The sequence below is a fragment of the Peromyscus leucopus genome, chromosome 2 (genome assembly GCF_004664715.2).
Source record: "Peromyscus leucopus breed LL Stock chromosome 2, UCI_PerLeu_2.1, whole genome shotgun sequence".
Lineage (NCBI taxonomy): Eukaryota > Metazoa > Chordata > Mammalia > Rodentia > Cricetidae > Peromyscus > Peromyscus leucopus.
In genome coordinates, this window is record NC_051064.1 from 74531927 (window position 1) to 74553721 (window position 21795).

At 38.7% G+C, this 21795-nt stretch overlaps 1 protein-coding gene across 4 annotated transcripts in view; it reads right to left on the minus strand.

Annotated features, from left to right (window-relative positions):
• Astn2 (astrotactin 2) overlaps nucleotides 1-21795 on the minus strand; it is a 948854-nt gene that overhangs the window by 569201 nt on the left and 357858 nt on the right. For all 4 annotated transcript variants that reach the window (XM_028887868.1, XM_028887866.1, XM_028887865.1 and 1 more), the window contains one exon: nucleotides 13943-14089. In XM_028887868.1, coding sequence (XP_028743701.1) covers nucleotides 13943-14089 — 147 coding nt within the window. The remainder of the gene's footprint in view (nucleotides 1-13942; nucleotides 14090-21795) is intronic.

Genomic DNA, 21795 nt, shown 5'->3' on the forward strand with positions numbered 1-21795 from the left:
GAAGATAGCTTCCTGTTCTAATAGTCTACAATTTAGAAAATTGCTAAGCTAGTTTCTTGGCAGTGTGCCCACCATGTGCCCTCACTGCTGTGCCCATCTGCTCCCTTTTAAGGTGGTAGAAGCTGCCATTTTTAATTGATTCTATATTTCAAATATGACATCAGGTCCCTAGGCCTCCTTTTAGGCTTCTTTTTCTAAGGCAAGTCCAGTGTCCAGCCCATTAATGCTGCATTTAAGTCTTTTCAGGAAATATCCATCTCTGGAAGCTTCATATTCTCGGGTCAGGTCGGCACCTGTGTAGGTGCTGGGGGCTGACACTCTCTCCATCCTCAACCTTGGCCCCAATACAATGGTAAGATAATACTCCACCCAATCAAACATTCAGCAGAGCAGCCTTCTGATAGCTGACAAATTAATTTTGCTTACACAGTACAGTGACATCTTTTACTAATAATTTTCACCCAGACTGGGCTTTGAAGATCCTACTACTATGTGTTCTTCATAGTTGCTTACATTTTTTCCTTGTCTTTTTTCACTCATATCCTTCAAATGTGGTCAGAGGGCTGGCATCTGATTCATGATCTCATATCAGGGAGATGGTGCATGAGTGGAATCTATCATAGCTGATGTTCAACTGTGTTCATCAGAAGCCTGGCCCTTGCAGCTAGTAACCATCCATTCTTGACAATGACATCCTGAATTTTGGTGCATTTGAATCCTCATTTTCTTGAGGGTGAGGCTGGAGTTAGGATTTGAATCCACAGACTCTAGCATTTGTACTCTACCTTTCACCTACCACACTTTACAGCCCACAAGAGGGAATTATTCAACCTGCCTTCCTTTTCTCTTGGACACACCTTTACAGTGCTGGGGATAGAATCCAAGGCCTCGTGCATGCTAGGCGAGCATATTGCCGCCAAGCTGTATTATCAGCCTTAACTTGGGCTTCTTAGTTTAGGGATCCAAACTCAGGTTCTCATGGTTCCATGGCAGTCACTTTACCCACTGAGCCAACATCTTCCTAGTCCCTCCTTTTTAAACATGTTTTTGTCATACATTAATTATATGTAACAATGTGTTTCATTGTAACATTTTCATACCTATACATAATCTTTTTTTGTATTGCCCTTTTCCCTCTTCCCCTGCAGTCATTCTTTCAAAGGAACAAACAAAGAAACAAACAAACAAACAGTGGCTGCATCACTGTCATTTTTTTAGGATAAAAGTTGGACATGGACCCGGGCGGTTGTGGTGCACTCCTTTAATCCCAGCACTCAGGAGGCAAGAGGCAGATGGATCTCTGTGAGTTCGAGGCCAGTCTGGTCTACAGAGCGAGATCCAGGAAAGGTGCAAAGCTACACAGAGAAACCCCGTCTCAAAAAACCAAAAAAAAAAAAAAAAAAAAAAAAAAAAAAAAAAAAGGTTGGACATGGGTTGTGCATTACATCTAGTGGACAAGCTCATGATTAGCATGTGAAAGGCTATAGATCTGAGTCACAAAACTATTAAAAAACGGAGGTTTCTTCAGTCTGGCACTCCCCTGAATTCCCATTCATACCCACATCAAATCCCAGCATTTCCTCCTTGTCTGTCCACTCCTTCCTTTGTGTCGCTCCTTTTAGCTGGAAGACCATCTATCTTGTCCTTATCCTTCCCATATCATCCTTAAAAAAATACATATGTTCACTCTAAATCCCTACTGATCCTATGTCCTGTAAAGGTGAAAGACCCAAGTCACTCTTTTTAAGATTCATCTACGTCTATCCAGTGAGAAATACTCAGTCTTCCTTGGCAACCTTGCTGACTCTGGTTTTGTGTTCCCTGGCTTCAGGTTAATCAACTATTAAAGTCTTTCAATATACCTGTCTTAATACTCAGCAAAGGGATGATGGCATTAAGGGCATGATTAGCACTTACTGAACAAGTCATTTGAAAAATTTCATGCAGTTCTCTAATTTATCCTTACCACTTCCCTGTAAGGTAGGAATCCATGGTTTTCCTTTCACAGACAATGAGAGTGGTGGCTAGGAGAAGTGTTAACACTCATTCAAGACACATATTTAGTAAGTGGGGGAGTATAGATTTGAACCCTATGGATGGACTTTTATTCTATATCTCATGTTTTCTTCATTACCCATTCATTTTTAATCCTGGCCACATTTGAGCTTTTCAATGGCTTTGATTCTTGATTCTGGCTCAGCAAATGTCAGCTTCACATCTGAAAGTGTGGATTCACTGATAAAGTTCAAATGTGAAGCATTTAAAACAAAGGAAGGTATAAACAGGGAATCACAGGTAGTCGATGACAGAAACAAGTCCAGCTGATGATCAAATGCCCAGGGCATTAGCAGAGATTCCAGAAGTTACCAACAGTTTCAGTGAACCTCAAGGCTGAGCAGCTGCAGACATATTTGCTTTAGATACCCAGAGGGGCCCCCTGAGGAAGAAAGCAAAATAGCAAGGCTTTGCTGGGTATTGAGAGCTGGGGGGAGGATGCACAGGTTGTAATTACTCCTCTCCTCTCATAATCTTCCTTCTGAAAACACTGCATTCTTCTTCCTCCCATACTCTCAGCAGCACTGAAGATGCTGAAGATCCCTTGGCATCTGGAGCTGAGAGCTAGAGTTGGGGATAGAGCTGCCCCACCACAGCCACTTCCCACTACCTTCTTTTTCATCCAGACAGCCTTGGGAGCTTGCATTCCCCAGAGAAACTTGGCAGTGATCCTTCTAAGCTTTCTTCAAATGGCAACTTGTGGGCTGTGGAAAGTTTGCTCAGCTGCCTCTGCTCTCGGCATCTACACCCAGGGACGGTCTCACTACAGAGATTGGGTGGAACCAGCTTGAAGAGACAAGACTTAGGACACTGACATGATACTAATAGGAGATCTCATCTCTCATAGCATCAATGGATATTTTTAAGTTGACCCAGAAATGTAAACGTTTAGGGGGTACAGTGCAATACTTTATCGCATGTAAGCACTATATATTCATTAATTCAGGGATGATATTACAGCATATCCCTCACCAAAAACTATTTATCATTTCTTTTGATTTGCAAATAGTTAACGTCTTCTTCTTTAATCATTCTGAAAATGGAATAAATTATTGTTAACCATGTCACCACAGTATGTTATAGGAACTGGTGTATAATCTTCCTCTTTAATGGCACTTTTATATCCAACGAACAATCCTTTTCTATTCTCCTGTCCTCTCTCCCTCTCCCAAGACTCTAGTGCCCAATATTATGCTCTCTCCCTCAGTGAGATCAACATATTTTAGTTTCTATATGGGTGGGGACATGTGTGTTTGTCTTTCTGTGCCTGACTTATTTTACATGCTGTAACATCCAGTTTTAATCACTAGTATTTTCCACTTTCAAAATGTTCAAAAGATAGTAGATTTTTGAGTTTCTCCTATAATTTCTAATGAAGAAACTGGGGTCTAAAGAAGTAAAGATTCACCCAGAGTCATGAAATACTAGTGGAGGACCAGACTTGACTTTATTTTAGTCACTGGGTGATTTTTTTTTTTTTTTTTTTTTTTTTTTTTTTTTTTTTTTTAGCAAATTCTATCCATGTTAATATGAAATGATTCTTTCTACATGTGTGACACCAAGGGAGTTAAATGACAGAGAACAAGGATGCTTGTTCTTACATGACCTGTGTATGTTCACATAGTCCTTACATTACAAGGAGTGGACATAGTTCATAAGGTAATATAATTAAATGAGGCAATACTTTGCAACACATTTATCACAGGGGAGGGCACTTAACAACAGCTCTGTAAATGACTCTCATTATTAGTTGCTACTGTTATTGCAATATGAGGACATTTCCATATAAGGTCTACATAAATGCAGAGAGAAGTGTCCTGTTCCCTTAGTGTGAAGTACGCCATCACCTGTAACCCGCTAGGGAAGTGTCAGTAGCTATAGCACTTAGCTTGGGTACCATATTCTAAGCACCTTTCCTCAGCAACATGAATCATTCACAACTCAGAGTTCTTAGCTATCCCTCATCTACTTCTTCACAGCATCCAGTCAGACACCATTATAGGACATCCACACTGTATTTCATCTTGTACTTGCCACTAAACTGGGAGATGCCAGTTTGGTGTTATCTCTCTCTACATCCCTAGGATGTGAGCATATCACAGAGACGATAATATCCCAAAATAGGCTGACCAGAGGGAAACTAGGAGAAAGAGGAGGAGAGGAAAGAAGAAGAGAAAGGAAAAAAAAACTGTGTAATAGACTGTAAGAATAAAGTAACAGTGATCTTCAAGAATTTAAGTACTTAGTTTATTCTTTCTAGTTAAGAGACAGTAAGCTCAATATCATTGGTTCCTTTACTTCTATAGTTTTATCCATGAAAACCCTATTCCAAGCCCTGTGTTGAAAGGAAAAACAAGTAATAAGAACAGGTACTACCCCCTCATCATCATATTCACTCTTAAAGTTGGCAAAGAGGATTCAAAGGCATCAGAGAACTGATGCTTTCTCTGAGCAGAGGGGCCTAACATTGTGTTTAGAAGAGGCAACTGGAGCTTGTGATGGTGGTATAATATATTGGAGGCCTCAAAGAAAGGAGGCAGAAGGGTCTAGATCTCACCTCTCCATGTGTTATGTAACCTACTTGCATTCGTTATGTGTTTCGTCCACATTCTAATTCAGTAGCCCACTCTCACATCATTTGCAAACACCAGGCTGTCAATGGTACAATATGAACCTATGGAGACTTGAGCTCCATCTCATGGGAGCTCCCAACCTGCTTTCTGTCCTTGCAGTCTAAAAGGAAATGAAGCCTGTGTTTAAAACAACAGGATAGAATGATTACTGAGATAAAATGGAATTTTACTATCCTTTGTAACCACCCTCTGTCCTCCAGTTCCTGGGAACATAGTTTTGAACTCAGTCTGTGATCAAAACATAGAAATTAGTCTCTAATTGTGGACGTCAAACACAGTTTCCTCCTTTGCGAGGAAGCAAATTAGGAACAATTCATTCTGGTTGGAAGCCAAGCTAATATCTTAGCGTAGAGTGTCATTAAAACTCTCAATCCCACTGGCTGTTGTGATAGCTATAAAGGCTTGAACATGTTCTGTGGCTTAGAATGGTTTCCCTAGATTTGTTCTTCCCTAGACTCCTTGTCACGTTTAACCTGGGGCTTGGTTACTATTTAAGGAAGAAACGGCTTGAAGCATATTTTTTCCTTCTACAGTTTTCTGAATTTAGACTTTCTTAATGAAGAGATTTGGAAAAAAAAAATGAGTCCACTCTAGGGGGCATCCACAGCTCCCAGCACCGGTGCCAAGCCATTGCTGAGCAAGTTGCCCATTAAATATAAGAATAAGACAGAGGGGAAAAAAGCTTTCACAGTTTATAATTATATTACCAGTTTCATTACAGATCTCATTTTAATTCTGACTGAAACCTAGCCTTCCCTTCTGCCTGCACTTGCTCACGTATAGTTATTAAGTCTGGGTTGGAGTTCAACTTCTTCTTCCTGGTTTCAGCATATTAATATGGTTTATTGGTATTTCATTGCCTCCTCCCCCCCTGGGCATTCTGAATCTCAGCTCAATTTATATTTTCCCCTCTTTCTGGGCTCTGAGATAAAACTTGTTTCATTTTGGTGTCAGGGTTGGGGTGTGAGTTTGATGGGAGTTGCTTATCTTCGGGGATGAGTGCAGAAACTGTAGGGAGGAAAGTCAATCACAGGAGGCAGCATCCTTCAGGTTCTGGCACTATTATTCTTGATGCTGTATCTTCTCAGAGCATCTGGATCTACTTGCCACCCATTGCTTCCTTCATTCTTCGAAAGACGTGGTTTATTACATATTTACCATGTCAGAGTGTCCATTAGGCATTATAATAGATTGGGGATATCAATACCATGAATCCCTTGCCCTGGCGAAAATTTAACTCTCTCCATTATAACCACTTCAATTTTTTTCCCACTGGGAAAATGTTTCAGGGAAAGAGACAACTGTTCTAGGTAATGTTCTAAGTGCTAAACACAATGTATGAAAAAATCTATAATTTACAACCAAGAAAGGCAGATTGACCTTAATCAAATAGTTGTGCAATTGCAAATAGAAGTGCCTTTAATAAAGGAAAAAAAGTTAGGTTGAAAGAGAGCAATTAAGAAAGGATCTATATAAGGTGAGGTGGGGGAGGGGAAGTTAATCACAGTTGAACAAAGGTGGCAAACTGGGGAGAAGTAGAGAGGGCCACATATGCAAAGGCCTTAAGACAGACAACAGGGAGTATTTGAGGATTTGGCCTCAAAGGGTTAGAAAGGGCATGTTCAGTCTTGATAATAAAGTACAATGGGAGTCACTGAATGATTTTATGGAAAAACATAACATATTGAGTTTTTTTCTTAAAATATAATCATTTTAAATTTCAAAAACTGGAGTGTAAACTCTTGTTTTAATGCCAGAGGAAAAGTTTTCAGGGTAATGCAGCCATTTCAGTGAAACACAAGCAGCAGTTTGGAGAGAGACTGTGCAGTCTTTTGAAAGGCAAAATACAGGTATATGAAATACTCAAAGATGGTAACAGTATCTTGGGGGTATATAATGAAGGTGTTATTGAGAAAGAAGAGAAGTCGTTTGGGCTTAGAAATGGGAGGAGTGCAAATCATTGAAGAGAGGAGGGTTGCTTCTCACATAGAATAATGAACAGGCCAGGGTCTGGAGAGCAGCAGACAGAAACAAGACAGTCCACTTGTCTTAACAACATTAAGTCTGTGCAGATGAGTTAGGAATGAAAAAAGCAGGGGCCACATTGTGCATCACTTCCACCAATTAACCTGCTTCATGATGTTCCTTTGAACATGTGTGATTAACGCTGAACATTTTAAAACAAAGCCTGGGATGAGTCCAGAGAGCAGGGTGCTTGAGGAACTACTTTCTAAAATAAATTGCTTGGCAGCTTGTGGCTAAGCAGTCACTTTCAGTGTGGTGCAATTTTCCCTTCTAAGGACTGAAAATACTCCTCCCATGTGTTCAAATCACTGCAAACTAGCTCTGCAGTCACTTACGAACCTCATTTCTCATTAAAGGCACAAAGCCTTGCATTAGCTTACTCTCTCAGGTTGAAAGACAAGAACTAGTCGTGGGAAGCAGATAAATGCAGACAGGATTCATTGTAAACAAATATGTGTTCAAAACATCCACAGTGTGGCATATTGATAAACTAGGGCATCCTGATATGTGGGCATTTATACTTGATTTTCCAGGCTCAGAAAGAACCATCAGAATTTAAATGACTCAGTCATAAAGAACAGAGGAGGCTTGACAGCCCTCTTACTTCAACCAACAAGATGAGGTTAATAGTTTAAATTGACCTGAATAAAAAAACACATTTTAACAGAAGCATATTTCTATGATAATCATATCTATATGGATTGTAGCTTTATTGATACTCTCTCTCTCTTCTCTCTCTCTCTCTCTCTCTCTCTCTGTGTGTGTGTGTGTGTGTGTGTGTGTGTGTGTGTGTGTGCGCGCATAGGAGCTAAATTCATGACTTAGGTTAGAAAACTATTGGGATACACTCTGTTTCCTCGGCCCCAAAACTTCAGAGTTTTACATTATTTCTGAGCCTCATTAAAGAATGCATGACAATCATGGATGGAATATTAAAGATGAAACAAACATATTGTAAAAACCTTCAAAAATTAAGTTGATTGATAATTTAGATTCTGATAAAAATGGTTCCCACGGAAACTGAATATATGCTTAACGCAACTCATGCCTTCTCCTCACTTCTGTGACTTCACAGAATGGGGGTCATCTGTTCTCCCAGGATCTCTGTGATAGGGACTCATTACCTTGCAATGACCCCCTTCTAATATTAAGAAAACACTGTCACAACTACTAGCATTTATTTGACTTATTGAGCCATTAGGTCTTAGGTACAGAGCTAACAGCTTTATGAGAATTATTTCATTTATTCTGCACAGTAATTCCATTCGATAAGTATGCTATTATCCCCAATTTATAGATAATGAAACAGAAGCTTAGGAAGTTTAGGGAGTGGGCACAAAGTCACACAGTCAACAGCAGAGGAGGACATTTCCAAACCAAGGCTGCACCTTCCACACTCAGAGTTCTAGTTTTACATTCCGAGGTCTCCAAGTAACACAGTTCATCATTGCAGAGGTTTCTTTGCTGAAAACTCGGTGAATGGTAGGATGTGGAACGGTGGTAAAAGCAGAATTAAGCTTTCATATTTTCTCCCCTTCCATATGGGTTTTCTTCACTCTAACCCTTATTTTTTCAGGTATGCTAAATGGAGATGATAAATTCTGCCTCACAATTTTCATCTACATCTAAGTAACCAAGTTGTATACAATGAGATATATAACAGATATGCTCAATAATTTTTGTTTTTCTTTTAAGACACAGCAAATCCTGGACCAGGGAACCTATGCTAGACTGGAACTACCTCACATAATTGATTTAAATAGATAATTAAATAGATTTTTCATTCACATGTAGTCTCTTTTACTTGCTTTCCATATTGAAATGTGAAGATAGCCTGTCTTACAAAGGATGTTTCTAGGGATGTGTAAACTAACATCTCAGCTAAGATCGGCTTTTAATGTTGGTTGATAACTATTTGTCAAGTATGCTTAGCAGTATTGATGAAGCCTAAACCTTTGTTATTAAGGAAAATACATCAATCACCTTAGTGATGAAAATAAAAAAACAGACAAAAATCAAACTAACAACAACAACAACAACAACAAAACACTCATTGCATTCAGTGCTGTGAGAAACCACTGGAGGTATGATATCAGACAGACCTAGCCATGGGACACTAATAAGTATAGGACAAACCAAATAGCTTCATGAAGACTCCAAGGGACCTCAAGGGGTGACTAAATGTGTTGCATGGAAAGAAAGTCAGACTTATAGAGATACTGACATATAGTATGGTTTGGAAAGAAAGTCTCCCCCAAAGACTCATGTGTTGTACGTCTAGTCCCAAAATGGTACATGTAATCATTAAGAGGAAAGTGGATAATGAAAGTTCTCATGGAATCAAATGATGCATAACTGCAATATATATGCATTATTGGGAGGTCAGGTATAGTTGGAAGAAATAGGTCACTAGGTAGAGAGTGCACCTTCCAAGGATGCATATTACCGCTTCTACTCTGTTTGCTTCCCAGTTGACCCAAGATGAACATTTTGGCCTATCATGGCTTTTTTTTCCATGATGTTATAGTTTTGCTAGAGACAAGAAGCAATAAAGATAGGTGCTCATGAATGGAAATTCTGAAACTATGAGCCACAACAGGATCTTTGATTCTTTAAAGTTGTTTACCTGAGGCATTGGTTATGATCATAGGAAACTAATATATAGCATAACTCTCAAGTTCCATCACGGAACTACTTAGTCCTCACAAATACTAATGCTAGGCTCTGGGGGATATAAGACATGTGCAGATGACTTATAAATAGCAGCTAGAGAAAAAATGCTAAATTCGGTAAGCTTATGTGCAGATTTGTTACTTTGCTTCAGTGTGTGCTTAGCCGACAAAAGCCACTCGTGGTCTTGATGGAGTCCACGAGGAGGGGGAGGAAAGGCTAAGAGTTGTCAAAGGCTTGGATAGCAACTGTGTCACTATCGATTGCTCTTGCCAGCTGGGCTCTGGACAAGTGCTATGTCGTTTTGACCTTTTCCCCATAATAGGCAGTAAGCATCAAGTATAACTATAAAGTAACACAAGGTCAGAATTCATTTTCTTCTGAAGACAGGATACATTACTCAGCCCCATCTAATATTTCAGTCCTATGGACAGCTCAATGCATAAGATGGGCTGAGAGCTTTCCCTACGGAGAAAGGGCCAACACCTTGGCAGTTTGGAGTCCTGGGGGACAGTGAAAAAGGATGAAAGCTGCTATAGCAATATGGTCCTTAGGAGATCTGGTTTTAACTGGAGTTCCTTAGAACTGACATGAGCTGCTCTCCTGACAAGCCTCATTGTGATTTTTCCACCAACCTATCCAGTCATTTTAAGGAAACTACATATAATCTAATTGTATAAATACATATAAAATATCATTGAACTGTTCACCCTCAGTCTGCACTTATGTAGCTAAGATAGATCATCATTCATTTATGGTTGTCAGTGCAAAATGATGACAGTGGTCCATGAAAATAGGCACTACCGTTGTTCTGTGCATCCTTCTGTTATGTAACAGCCTTCTCTCTCTAGGAACTAGAGCCAGTGCCCTGCCCACTATCAAGTAAATGACTGATCTTTCCTAAATTCTTCTCTACTCCACAGAAGACTGGCTTTATCAATTAATTCCTCTTCCTTCTGTTTCAGTTGTGGATAGTAAGGAACGTGTTGGACTATTATCGAAGGGATAAGATGAACAACACATGCAGAGATTCTGAGATAGGAGGACTCGGGTCTGAACTGGGGAACTGGACACACAGCCAGTCTCTTGACATCAAGTACTACCTGAACTTAATATTCCCATGGACTTAGAGAAGATAGATGACCATGTGTGTTTCTTTCTTGAATTGGGAAAGTCACTTCCATCTGATGGGGGTTCATGTCCCAGTTTCTGAATTATCTTTAATTTTTTCTATGAGAGGCAATGTTGTATTTTGACCCCCAAAATTCTCTACATCTTTTTAGGTGCCTATAGATTATTGAATCTATAGGTAGATTATTGAATCTAATCTGAAAAAAAGATACAGAAATAATAAGTTTAAAAGGTAGAATATCTACTTTTGAGAGGCAACTATTTGTTTTAAATATTTTACATTGAATTGGATTTTGGTATATTGTATACAACTTTGTACTTGACTTGTAGCTAGAGTTTTCCTGCCTTGCCCACAGTCAGGACAAATCTTTGTCACCCGCCAGTCCCACAGCCGCTCAGACCCAACCAAGTAAACACAGAGACTTATATTGCTTACAAACTGTATGGCCATGGCAGGCTTCTTGCTAACTGTTCTTATAGCTTAAATTAATCCATTTCCATAAATCTATACCTTGCCACGTGGCTCGTGGCTTACCGGCATCTTCACATGTGGCTTGTCCTGGAGGCGGCTGGCAGTGACTCCTTCTGTCTTCCTGTTCTTTCTTTTCTCCTCTCTGTTAGTCCCACCTATACTTCCTGCCTAGCCACTGGCCAATCAGTGTTTTATTTATTGCCCAATCAGAGTAACACATTTGCCATACAGAACATCCCACAGCACTGACTCACCAAAATAGGATAAATAATGAAATTATTTTTTGGTCTGAATTTGTCAAATGTTAATGGACTGGACGTTGTTAATATATATAATGGAGTTTCTTGTCTGAATCTGTCACATGTTAATGGACTAGACATTGTTAATGTAATTCTTGACTGTATATATTGTATATACTTATTGTATATACTTTTTCTTACACTAGTTATAATTTATTTTAAACAAAAAAAGGGAAATTTGGTTAATATATTGTGCACCCCAAAAACTTATCTGGGGGTCAGAAAACAGAACAGTCATTATATTAAACATAGAGGTTAGGCAGTGGTAGCACATGACTTTAATCCTAGCATTCCCGAGGCTGAGATCTATCTGAATCTCTGTGAGTTTAAGGCCACACTGAAAACAGCCAGGCATGGCGACATATAACTTTAATTCCAGTACTTGAGATCTCCTGTCTCGCTTATGAAAGACACATGCATTTAAACCCAAGAAGTGATGGCAGGAAGCAGAAAGGTATATAAGGTGTGAGGACCAAGAACTAGACGCTTTTTAGACTTTTTACACTTTCAGGCTTTTAGCAGCAGTTCAGCTGAGATCCATTTGGACGATGACTCAGAGTCTTCCAGTTTGAGGAAACAGGATTAGCTGAGAAGTTGGCCAGGTGAGGTTAGCTGTGGTTTGTTCTGCTTCTCTGATCTTCAGCATTCACCCCAATACCTGGCTCCCAAGATTTTTTTTTTTTTTATTAATAAGACCCTTTAAGATTTGTCTTACAGGTGTCCCTATTATTTTTCTATTCTCCAGGTACATGCTGTCTGAAAATTTGCTAACCATTTAGAAGAAATAAGCATCATTCTGACAGTATACCTATGAGTCAGGTAGAACTATCACCCCAATCTTGTACATAAAAAGACCCAATCAAAGAAGGGAGAAGTAGAGAAGATAACAAAAATTTGAATTAAGGCTTGCATCACTTCTAGCTCTGTGTTCTTAGCCATTGAACTGTTTTACCCCAGTGTTGAGCAAGTTAGCTTCCAGTGATCAACATTTCTACATGTGTATAAATAAATAACTAAAGCTTGGGTATGTCTATCTCTTAAAATATAACAGCTAATGACTAGTGACTGGTGAGTGATAATAAGTGTGTGTTGGGAGAGCAGACAGGCCATTCACAGTGGTATGAATTTTCACTGTGGCTTTTATGCAGTTCATGCTTGTCATCACTGTCCTCCCATCTTAATTTTGGAGCCACACATGGACTCTGGCAATTCAGCCCTGAGCTCCATGAAACAAGTTGCTCATATTTTCTTATAAATTCTGTTTCTTCTATCTTCTTCTCTCTGTCCAGCTGTCTGTCTGTCTCTCCTCCTCTCTCTCTCATACACACACACACATACACACACACACACACACACACACACACACACACATATACATACAGACATACACACAGACACAGACACAGACACAGACACACACACACACACACACACACGCACGCATGCACACACACTGTCTTATATGTACATGTGATTCATTAGGGATAAAAAAAATTCTGACACTCAAAACATGTACAGTTACAGTCACAAGTTTATACTATCTTTAAAATAATTTAGTTGTATGTATGGTAAAAGTATTAAATACTAGGTTGATCTACAGATCGGGGAGAGTAAATGGGGTACACTCCATGTTCTGCATAATTATTAGCTATGAATGATTCTAGACAAAGAGAAACAATGTCTTCAGTTGTATATACAGTGATGAGCCCACCAAGCTCCAGTGTATAGTTGATAATTGTAAGCCCATGGTCACAAAAAAATGTCCTTGATTGAACTCAGTGGGTCACAAAACCAAAAGACATGACTGTGAGAGAAGAACTTGAAGGGAGGATGGGGGCTGTCAGGGGTGGGAAGTGAGAGTAAATAGGATACGATCTTAGATGTGTTTGAAGGCATCAAAGAACATATTTTAACTATTAAAGACTAAAATGCAAATTAAGTTACATGCTCATGAACACCTTTTTAAAAGTAACCATGACAAGCTTTAGCACAGCTGTGATAGTACGGTGAAGAGAAAGGTTTGGGGAGCAGGTGCCTGCCGGCACACCCCACTGGAAGAAACAAACTACATGGGCATTTTTAGAGGACACTTTAGCAATAGACATTAAGCATCTTAATCAGTTCCTTGGAAACATTTTGCTAATGACCATGGTGACTACAGTGTCTCATTAATTCAATTTAATTGGGTGAAGAATAAATGGTAGAATTTTGCAAGATACTTGTAAAGCACAGTAATAGGGAACATGATATGAATATTCCCCAGACCATTCAAAAATTGTAGTAAAACTCATACGTTTTTTGTCATATGCTTTTAATTACCTAATACCCTTTGGGGGGCATTTTTAATTTGGAACAGGATGGAGAAGCTTGATCAAACTGTTAGAATTTTCTGAAGGAGCCCATTTCTTCTTCATTCATTTTTGAAATATTCCTCTAGCTAACAAACCTTATCCTTATACATATAGTAAAGGAACTCTGTAATCTAATTCCTATAATCAGGCATTTAAAGTAAGTACTTCTTCTAGAGCTATGGGATGCCTCTTTGTTCCTGTGCTGTGTATTAAAGAATTCCAAAGTTGTGCCATGCATGGTGATATTAACCACTGGGGTATAAAGTGAAAAGTAGTTATGGGTTATTTTTGATGTTGGGTTCTTACCATCTGCAATGAAGTGCTCTGGCACATGCAAAGTCACCTTCACAGTAAGTGGACAGGACATCTGGTTGCCACACACCATGGCCAAGATGCAAGAACTCACAGCAATCAATGTCAAGGCTGTCTTGTTCACTGGGCTTTTCAATAAACCTGGAAAACAAATACACAAAGATATAACTCCATTGGGTGAGGATATGGAGATGGTGTGGAGGTAGAGGATCCTATAGTTATCTAGTGTGGATATTAACCAAAAGGAAAAGGGAGGGAGAGGGAGGGAGTGAAGATGTAAAGGAAGGGTGAAGGGAAGGAGGGGATGTGAGAACAAGAAAGAAAAGAGACATGAAATTAGGGTGGGGCTATGTTGCAGAGTATTTGAGAAGATTTGGAGGGAAGAATTGGGGGTGGACATTTGCACAAATGTACTAAACTTGCAAAATCAAAGAGAAATTAATAAATAAAATATAAAATTACATTTATTACAGAGGGCTGTAGACATACCATTTTTTCCAGCCTCTCATTGAGTTTTGACTTAAATATTTGAAAATAGACTTGCTGTTTCTTTTGGTAAAAAATAAAGAAACCAGCTCCTAAAAGGTGGCAATCCTACCATTCCAATTTAGATGGTCATTCTTGATAATATTAGTATAGTATTAAATTCCCTTTAGAAAGTAAATGAAAAGACATTATGTGGTTGCATTTGCTGATAGGTAGCAGAACAAGTGTGTTCTTTGAGGTAAGACTATTCTGGACTCAAAGTCAAGGCTTATTCCTTCTTATGTCTTGGATTTCAAATGTTACCTGAAGATCTATGTACTGGAAGCTTTATTTCACAGTATACCCAGGTTCCAAACTGGGACTTCTAAAGAATGATGGGATTATAAGGAATCTATTCTCAATTAATAAATGCATTCATTCACGAGTTCATGGTTGGAGGAACTGCCAGGGTGGAGATGAGAATCTAGGTAGAGGAAGTAGATCATGAGTTGGGACATGTCCTGCAAGGGTTTTTCTTGTCTGTGATCCTTTCTTCCCCACTATACTGTTCTCTTTTTGATTCCCAGCCACAATGAGATCCATAAACAATGGAGCCAGAGGAATATCAACCAAACCTCCATCCTTTAAGTATATTGTCTTGTGTATTTTTCCAGACTGATGTAAAGTTGATTATTATATCTCCCACTGGCTGTGTGAATTGATTCATTCTCTAAACCTCTATTCACTGGGGTCCTGGATAGTTTTTGTCAATTTACCACAATCTAGACTCACTTGAGAAGAGGGACTCTCAATTGAAAAATTTCCTCCATCTGATCATCGCTTAGGCATTCTATAGTGACATTTTCTTGGTAGTTTATTAATAGAGAAAGGTCTAGCTCACTGTGAGCAGTGCCACACATGGGCATAGCCATAGTCTGAGACTGTATGAAGAAGACAGCTGAGCAAGCCGGAGGAAGCAAGCCAGTAAATAGTATCCCTCTGTGTTCTTGGTTTCAGTTTCAGCCTCCAGATTCATGCCTTGAGTTCTTCTTCCCCTGACTTCCCTTCATGATGGACTATAGCTTATAAACTGAAATAAACTGTTTCCTCCCCAAGTTGTTTTGGTCATGGTTTTATCACACCAACAGAAAGTAACTAGAATAATGGTCATACATGTTGAGGCTAATATTAAATACATCACAGGATTGCCATGATGATTACATGATGATGCATATATAATACCTGCCACATAGAAATATTTAATCACCAGAAACTGTTTATCATAAGTCAATTTCACCAGCCTGGATTGAACACTTAATTTGTGAAACTCGAATGTCACAGAATAAGAATAGCTCCTGCCTATGATTTTGGATATGGCCCAGACAGAAAATTGCCTGCTTTGAGCACAAAGACCTGAGTTTAATCTCCATAACAGTTTTTAAAAGACAGCATGGTGGTTTACAATTATGATCTCAGGACTGGGAAGAACAAGAGAAGCAGATTCCTGGTGCTCACTGGTCAGCAAGCTTAGTTACAAGGCAAGTTCTAGATTCTAGAATGAGAGACCGTATCTCCAAAATCAAGGTTGACAGTCCCTGAGAAACAACTGTGGCTGACTTCTGGCCTTCATAGATATGAATATGAGTTACGTATGTGCATCCAGAGACAAGTCACCTGCACACATAGGAACATGTACTTATAATCCTCATCCTAGATTATCCACTACCGCTCAGGAGTTTGCTTACAGGTTAGAAGAAAAACTCAAGACTCGTCCTCCCCTCATTATATTCCTAGGAAAACTGTGTTAGACCCTAGACATGAGGGCAGAGCATGTGAAGGAGGAGTCTGCATGGGTAAATTAGAGTAATTTTGTGGAAACTGTAGAATATGTAGATTATATCTGCATGGTCAGAAGTGCTCTGAGGCAAGTAAGAAGAGACTCAAGACCCCTCTGATCCCTGTTCTTTGAGCTTTTTTCTTTGTATCTACTTTCAAGGTTTAGCTCATTGGCTTTAACACACTATATTTTTCTTTCTTTTTTATGCTATATTTTATTTATTTATTTATTTTCTCCTTTTCTATTTTAATAAAAAGAAAAATAGCAAAAGGTTATAATTAACATGAGAAAAACTATATACAAAAGTACAATAACTATATACAATATATACAAGTAACAAATACCTAAACAATGTCTAGTCCATTTGTATTTGACAAATCAGAGAAAATAATTCCATTATCTATCCTATTTTGTTAAGTCCAAAATGTATCTAATTCACTTTCTATCCTAATTAATCTTCAACTATAACTAACTAACTTTCAACTATAACTAACTAATCTTCAACTATAATTAACTAATCTTCAACTCCTTCAGAGACCCAAGAAGGAAATAATATTAGCTAACAAAAATAAAAGCAGGAAGTGCATGCAAGCAACTTCCAAAAAATTTGTGAGTAGACAGAAACAGCCAGTGGCCTGGACAGTCACCTGAGGTTTCTCCACAGTGTTGGGGCATCATCTTCAGCCTATAGGCTTAGCGTATCTGACAGACTCATTTGTGAAGTAGGATGTACACAAGGTCAACAGTTCAACCTCACATTGGGTGAGAGCAGTCCATGTACCAGAAACACCTGAATTCCACTAGTAACACACTATATTTTTCAAATTTTCTTTACCTTTTCCATTTGGGAGACTGAACAGATGCCTGAGACCATCCACAAGAATGCCAAATACAACCCATTAAAATCAATGTGTTTTCCCAAAATCCCCTCCTGTTCTAGACTGTTTAAATATTGAAAGTATTACCATTTAAATGATTAGATCCTTAAATGTCATCTTTTGGGCTTTATCTTCTCTCTTTACAGAAACAAAACAGTCATGTAGCCTTCACTGATTTTAAAGTTGGGAAATATTTCAATAAGTTATTTACAACTGTATAATGACACAGATTTTAATACAGTTTCACATATTAGTCTTATTGATCAGAGAAATACATTGGGGAAAGATCCAAAGTCCTATTAGACTAAATTTGTTTCAAGGGAATGCTTTAATGGATTGGACAGGATAACACTATAGACTGGACTGTGTCCTGAAAATTCAGATATGGAAAAATAATCTCAAATGTGACTTTCCCTGGAATGAATGTTTTAAATTTAGATGTAGGAAACTAGTTTAAATGAATTCATAATGAGGGGCAATTCTTATAGTTTGGTTTTCTGTTGCTGAGACAAAACATTAAACAAAGCCAATTTTTGATAGGCAAGGGTTTAATCTAGCTTATGATTCCTGATCATAGTCCATAACTGAGGAAAGTGAGCAGCCCATTTTTTTCTACGAAATTGGTATTTTCAGCCACCCTCCCTTCTCATTCCTTCTGCCGCCTGCTTGTAGGATGAGAAAGGTGTTGGCATATATGCCAGCTCACTCCTTGCTGAAACCCCTGGAGCTATTTTATAGCATCTGCTCACCATATGTGGTCCACATTTATCAACATGGCATCCACAGCATTTCAAAGACCCCCACATTCAGATCTCATGTGCTTTGTGCTACCTGGCCCAGGTGCTAATAGGGCTGAATTGCTGAAAAACTCTCACCGTAAGCAACATCATCATGGTTTCCATGTTGTGTGCTGTTTTCTTCAGACATTATTCCACTTGTTCCCTTATCCTTATCCCTTCCCATCCTTGTTTTCAGATTCACAGTAAATGGGATTTTCTCATATTCTCCTCAGATAAGCACACTCAATGCTTCCCCCAATAACTTGTTAAAAGGCTCATATTTTTGAATACTTGGTCCCCAGTTGGTAAACTGTTTGGAAAAGATTAGGATGTTTGGCCTTGTTGGGGGAGGTGTGTCATTGGGGTAGGCATTAAGGCTTGAATAATAAGTGTACACTGGACCCGAGTCTAGTATACTCACAACAAACTCCTTCAATATCATCCAAGTGCCTAACACAATGTCTGAAACATGGTAGCATTTCAGTACATACATAATCACTTCCAAAAGCAACGTAATATTGTCAACAAGCATAATATGGGTACTGATCATTCAAAGAGAATGCCAACTAGCATAGCCATCCCAGTAGGGTTCAGCATAACAAGGGCCCTCATGACATCCCACTTTGGGATTTTATGGATATCTATTTTCTGTTAATATACAGTGAGTTTCTTAAGGGGGAAATCACATATCCAGCATCTGTGTGTCTTTCATTCACAGCTCATGCCTGGGATTTAGAAGTTGCTTAGGTTAAGAAGAGAATCCTTGTCTTTCTTCCAACTCCTAAGACAATGTGTCACACAGAAGGAGGTATTCACAGATTTTTAGTTGTTACAATTGTAGGACAAAAGGTAAGTGAAAGAATAAATTAAATTATAGTTGGTTCTGGTGTCAAGAGATAGGATATTCCTAAAACTTAAAATTACCACAGGGTAAAAAGAAAGAACAAATTTTATTTCTTATCTGAGTGTTCCAAATGTTTAAAGTGCTTATTTTAGTAACTCTACAGCATGTATAAGCTAACACCAATGTTCTCTAAGAGAGAGAAGGTACATGAAGGGCTAGAGTTGTGGATGGAGCTCACCTTAAATAGCTAACATAACATCTATCTTTCAGTATTTCACACATAACAGTGGTGACAGTTTCTATTCCAGAGTCTATGGAATCTATTGTTGGATGAGAGGCATGGAAGGAAAAGTCTAGTATGAAAAAGTTCTTAGATGAATAGAGTCTGATGATGGGATGCAAGCAGTGTTTGGAGCTGATGTCTTGGGAGACAATGTCAGTGGGGGTCTGAATGCAAATGGCCCCCATAGGCTCATATGTTTGTATACTTGGTCTTGGTAGAACTGTTTGGGAAGGATTAGGAGATGTTGTCTTGTCAGTGGAGGTGTGGCCTGAGGGATGGGGTTTCAAAAGACTTGTGCCATTCCCAGTTAGCTCACTTTCCCTTATGTTTGTTCCTTAAGATGTGAGCTACTGTTCCAGCATCATCTCTGCCTGCCTGCTTACAGCCATGATGGCCATGGATTCTAATCTGACAATGTAAACCTGCAATTTAAGTGCTTTTGAAAGATAAGTTGCTTTGGTCACAATATTTTATAAAAGCAATAGAAAAGAAACTAAGATGACATCCCATCCTGTGAGTCATATAAACAAAACCTTGACCTCTGAGAAAGCATTCTGTTATACTAGTTCATGCAGCAGTAGATATGGATGGGACAAAGGATTTGTTTTTCACTATTAGGAATTCTACATGGGCACACAAAGCTGACTCCAAGGTGAGGAAGATGCCCAAGGTCCAGGACAGAGATTGCTCACATTCTTTCAATGAGCCATCATTGAACTAATCTTATCTCCCAGGTCATGGAATCCTTCACTATATTCCAGGGTCTTTAGGGCTCATTATGGAAAGAGGAGTTGCATTAGTTTATTGGCTGGCTTTCTCTAAGAAACAGTAATAAAATGACCTATACATTAAGAGTGTTAAGAGTATTAATGCAGCAGCTATAATAAAATGCTTTACATGTGATGCACAGTAGTCACTTAACCAAACAATAGTTTCTGACTCAGATGCAAACATTTGTCTGCCATGGTTTCTATACTTATTTACCTCTGTGTCCAACACAGTCTCAGAATATATTAAGAATTGTTTGGTTCTTTGCAGAAACAGAAGACAAGGAATAGACATTGAAGGGAGATTTATACAATGGAGGACAAAGTAGTAGAAAGAGTGTGATTGAACAGCATCCTTGGGCAACCATTTACTAAGAAAAATGTGTGAAACACCATAGTTGTCCCTAAAGATCAAGAGGAAGGAAGGACATAGATAGGTCAAGTTGTACTATGGTCAGATGATGATGAAGCAGCCTCTAGGGCTTGGGGAGTTGCCATGGAAACAGAAAATTTCACAGTAGAACAGAAGTAAAGGTAACTTCTTAAGATTTTTTTTTGGCCAAAGGAATTGATAATAAACACATTACGATAAGTTCTTTAGAAAGAAGCAAGCTAAAAAATATCTATCTCACAGTAGTCCCCATGCATGCTATTACATTGCTCCAGCATGAAACAGAGGTAGGATCTAAAACTCTCCAGTTCTTGAGTGATTACTATGACCTGACACTGTAACAACTTTTTTATTCATGTACATTCCATCAATCCTTCCATTTATTCATCCATCCATCCATCCATCCATCCATCCATCCATCCATTTGTTTATCCATCCATCTATCCATTTGCTCACCCATCCATCATCTAATGTAGTTATATTGAACCTCAAGTACTATTCAAGACATGAAGTAGCTGACAGTGAACAAAACAACCAATGTTGTTGAAGTTTACATGTAAGAGGAAGAATTATCTCATTTAATTATCAAAGAAGATTGTTGCTACCATCTCTAATTTCCTGTGAGGTGCACAGAAATACAATTACTTGCCCAAGATCACTCAGTTCCAGGGTTGAAGACTAGACAGAACCACTCCTGTTGGAAAAAAGGCTCTTATCTCCCACTTCAACATGGCATGAAGATCATTACCTCATCATGGAATAAAATGGATCAGGAAGTTACTGGAAACATGCATGGCTTTGGGAGATGGACATTTACATGTCTAAGTCTTGTCCTAACCACAAAAATCTCTGTGTGATACTTGTAAATTGATTCAACCACAGCAAGATAAAAAAATAAAATAAAACAAAACTGCATCTCACAAATGGGGACATGGGGACAGTGATCATCTTTCACAACCAACATGAGGCCAAAATAACATAAATGTAACTGGAACCAAACTTCAATGAATGATATTTCCAAGCCCTATTATAAGTACCTGCAGATGTCTAATACCATAGTTTTTTGGCTCATATCACCATTTGCAGTCACCTTACTGATCACTCAGCAGGGAAAGGTGCTAAGTGGCAGGAATGGGATTCCACTGGGCCATATTGACTGTTGCAGCAGAAAGCAAATAATCCAATTTCCCTTTCATTTCTCCTCCCTAGTACCGCCAACCCTCTCTCATGGCTGATGAGAGTGGAAAAAATGCATTGCTGGAGAAATTCAACCAGAAATACCTTGGCATTGTTGATTCACACACTGCCTATAATTGGGGGTTTGATTGATTCTTAGTTTGGAAATGCCAAGTTGAAAGAAGAAAATCAAATTTAAGTTAAATTTGGAGTTAAATCAATCACATTTACAATGGAGAAAATAGATGTTACCTTATCAGACCTCTGTGTGTGGAATACTTAAAGTTGCTATATTCTCATTGGTGCCTTCTTCCTCATATCCCTGAAAGATGGATGCTTAGGTCAAATGTAGGGGGTCAATTTATTTAAGTGGTAAATGGCATATTACACTGGGGGGAAGGACAGGAGTATTAAAAATGAAGGACAT